The sequence below is a fragment of the Eutrema salsugineum genome, unplaced genomic scaffold, assembly GCF_000478725.1.
Source record: "Eutrema salsugineum unplaced genomic scaffold, Eutsalg1_0 scaffold_11, whole genome shotgun sequence".
Lineage (NCBI taxonomy): Eukaryota > Viridiplantae > Streptophyta > Magnoliopsida > Brassicales > Brassicaceae > Eutrema > Eutrema salsugineum.
Window position 1 is genome coordinate 2,652,197 of NW_006256901.1, and position 2,894 is coordinate 2,655,090.

The following is a 2,894-nucleotide window of genomic DNA, read 5'->3' on the forward strand; positions in this document are numbered from 1 at the left end:
GGGCAATGAAGGTAGCAGCATTATTGGGAAATGAGGAGATCCAGTTGTTGTTCACAAGAACCCTGTCTAACTCTTTTGCAATTGGGAATTGAGGACGGCAGTTTGACCAGGTGAAAAAAGGACCTTGGAATCAAAGATCAAACATTCTCATCTGATGGAGAGTGTCTCTGAAGTCAGCCATATGCGGAGTAATAGAATTGATTTCCGGGAGAGAGTGTTCGATATGATGAATGATCTCATTGAAATCTCCACCCAGAATCCACGGGCAATCGTGAAGAGAGAGAGACACATGTAAATTTAACAGTTCCACCCACAGGTCACTTATTTCCTCACTTAAATTAGAAGCATAAACCAGGAGGCAAAGGAATGCTGAGGGCAGAGGGAGCAGATGGAGGGGTAGACTTGAAAACATGCCCAATGGATACAATCGGCGCTTGAGAAGTAAGCACAGTGGGGACAGAGCAACTAGAAGCAGAGGCATCACCAGTTTTTTCAACAACTTTCTTTGTAGGATTAGTGGAGGCATCCTTTCTAAGATATTTTGATTGACCTTTAGGGGTAGCAGCAGAGATTGGATCATTTGAAGCTGGCTGAAGAGGAGGCAATTTTAGACAATTTCGAGCGATGTGACCCAGCTCTGAACAGTGGAGCAGGTAGAAGGCAGCCAAGGATAATCAACATTTAACTCAACAATCTGGCTATTTTGCCTTTCAAACTCAACTATCCGAGGAAGATCCTTCGTTAAATCTACATGGACTTTAACATGCGAGAGAGTTAAACCAGCCAAGTTTTTAGTAATATCGTCTGTTTCAACAGGCTCTCCAACAAGACCTGCAACCAATCTGAGCCTTTTCCAATGACGAAGATCCGGAGGAACTCCACGCAGGTGAGCCCAAATTGGAATGGAGGTGGGAGCAAAGGTTTCAGAAACGGGATTCGGAGACCATTGCGCTGTATGAAACATCGAATCTCCAACATACCAAATTCCTTTCTCAAGGATTTTCAACCTTAGGTATGGACTCGGAATTCTAACAAGCATTGATCTAGTAAGGGGGTTGTTGTGGAATTCAACATGCCTTCTCCTACCCCACATGGGACTTAGGACGCTTTGGATTTGGCTATAGGGGGAGGTCTGCCATTGAAATAGCAAATAATGAAATCTTTGTGTATTTCAGCACCCAATTCAAAAACATCATCTGGAATGAGAACCCTAGGCCTCCCATGTTCAGAAATGTTAAGAGGAGCTACTCGTTTAGAGATTTGTCCTCAGAAGATCGAATCTTATCAGCTAAGGTAGGCAGAGAGGTTGGATTAGGAGCTGACGGTTGTTTATGGATGGGACAGAAAGTTTAGCAGAAGACAGGGGAGCATTGGAGCAGGGGAGAACCTTTTCTGAAGCAGTAGTGGCAAGGATTTTAGTAGGGGTTAAAGGATTAGAAGGCGGATGGCTCATACTAGAGGCTCTATTAGTTTGGAGGGGAGAGGAGTTCTTGGGAGGAACAACATTGTAATTTTCAGCATCCGAAATTTCAGATCTAAGGTTAGGAACAGTAGATCTTGGTTTTTCGAAAGCAATCTGGCTAGCCTCCGTCATGTCAATATCAGCAGTTTGAGGGTCAGTCGCTATTGACTTAATAGTGACTAAAGGGGTAGACTCCTCAATAGGAGCAGTTTCCGAAGGGGAAGGAGAAGTAGTGGAAGATTTTGTAGCTAAGGGAGGGAACTGGTTAATCAATAAAGGAGAGGTGGGGTCATCAAGGGGATCAGGAGGTAACGGAGGAGGGCGATGGGGGCTTCCACCAGTGGTGGCAAGCAGTGGATTCAGGGCAGAAGCACCATCAGACGGGAACCAGCGGTTCGCCATTGGGAACCGAGACAGAGAGCTAAATTATAAAGAAGGGATATTTCACTCGGTAAAATAATCTGTTTTGTAATACCGAACTTAATAATTTGATTTCTGTGTTTCCATTCATTCAATAGTATATCATCAAACGGTATGAATGAAACCCAAAGGAATTGATCATATTACTTGCTAATTGTGTACATTGTTTTTGAATTCATTTCATTTCCACCACCATTTTCTGATATGATACAAGTTGTTGGTTATAACTTGTGTGATCTTTTTATCAAGTAAAAGTGACAATGTAACTAAATGATTTTGAGGGGATGCCATTGAGTTGAAGATGATTGTGTTGCACTTTTGGTTTTGTAAGAATTACTTAAATGGTCTGAAATAAGATGTTATAAGATTTTTGAGTATTCTCTTTACAATATATCAAATCTACCAAAATAAAACGTTTAACAATGAACTTTAAACAAGTGATAACATGATTCTTGAGGAGACATATTTTACTATAGGACAAAAACATTTGTGTAGTTACTTCCTTTAAGGCATCTCCAACCCTATTTCATTTATTTCTTCAAATGTCATTTTGGGAGAAATTCTTCTCCAATCCTACTCCATTTTCACCTCCAAAATGGGGGAATGCCATTTTTTTCTCCAAATATGGAATAACCTCATTTTCAACTCCATTTTACAGGTAAATTTTTTTATTTACACAATAGTCGTTCACTTTTTATTAATTCTTAAAACTATATTTTTTAATTTATAATTTAATCCTTCATATTATATATATTTAATTTAAAATAAAAGACAGATAAATTTAAAATTTTAAAATAGAAAATATAAGAAAATGAACTGAAACTAGAAATAACATAAAATTAAAATACATAAGAAGTACTGAAATTATAAATACCATAAAATAAATTTAACACAATAACTGATTAATAAAAATCCGGTAAACTGCTTCCAGATTTACCAAGATCATTAAAATATTGTCCAAACAAACCAGATTGAGGCGGATTTTGTTGATATTGTTGTTGCTCAGTCCTTT

At 38.7% G+C, this 2,894-nt stretch overlaps 1 protein-coding gene across 1 annotated transcript; it reads right to left on the reverse strand.

Moving 5' to 3' along the window:
• Nucleotides 1-338: 338 nt before the first annotated feature.
• LOC112089684 lies at nt 339-1,864 on the reverse strand. The gene is made up of 3 exons (XM_024160433.1): nt 1,388-1,864; nt 632-1,132; nt 339-590 (listed from the first exon to the last, which is right to left on the reverse strand). The coding sequence occupies exons 1-3, from the start codon at nt 1,862-1,864 to the stop codon at nt 339-341; spliced, it is 1,230 nt and encodes a 409-aa protein (XP_024016201.1).
• Between the last annotated feature and the right edge of the window lie 1,030 nt (nt 1,865-2,894).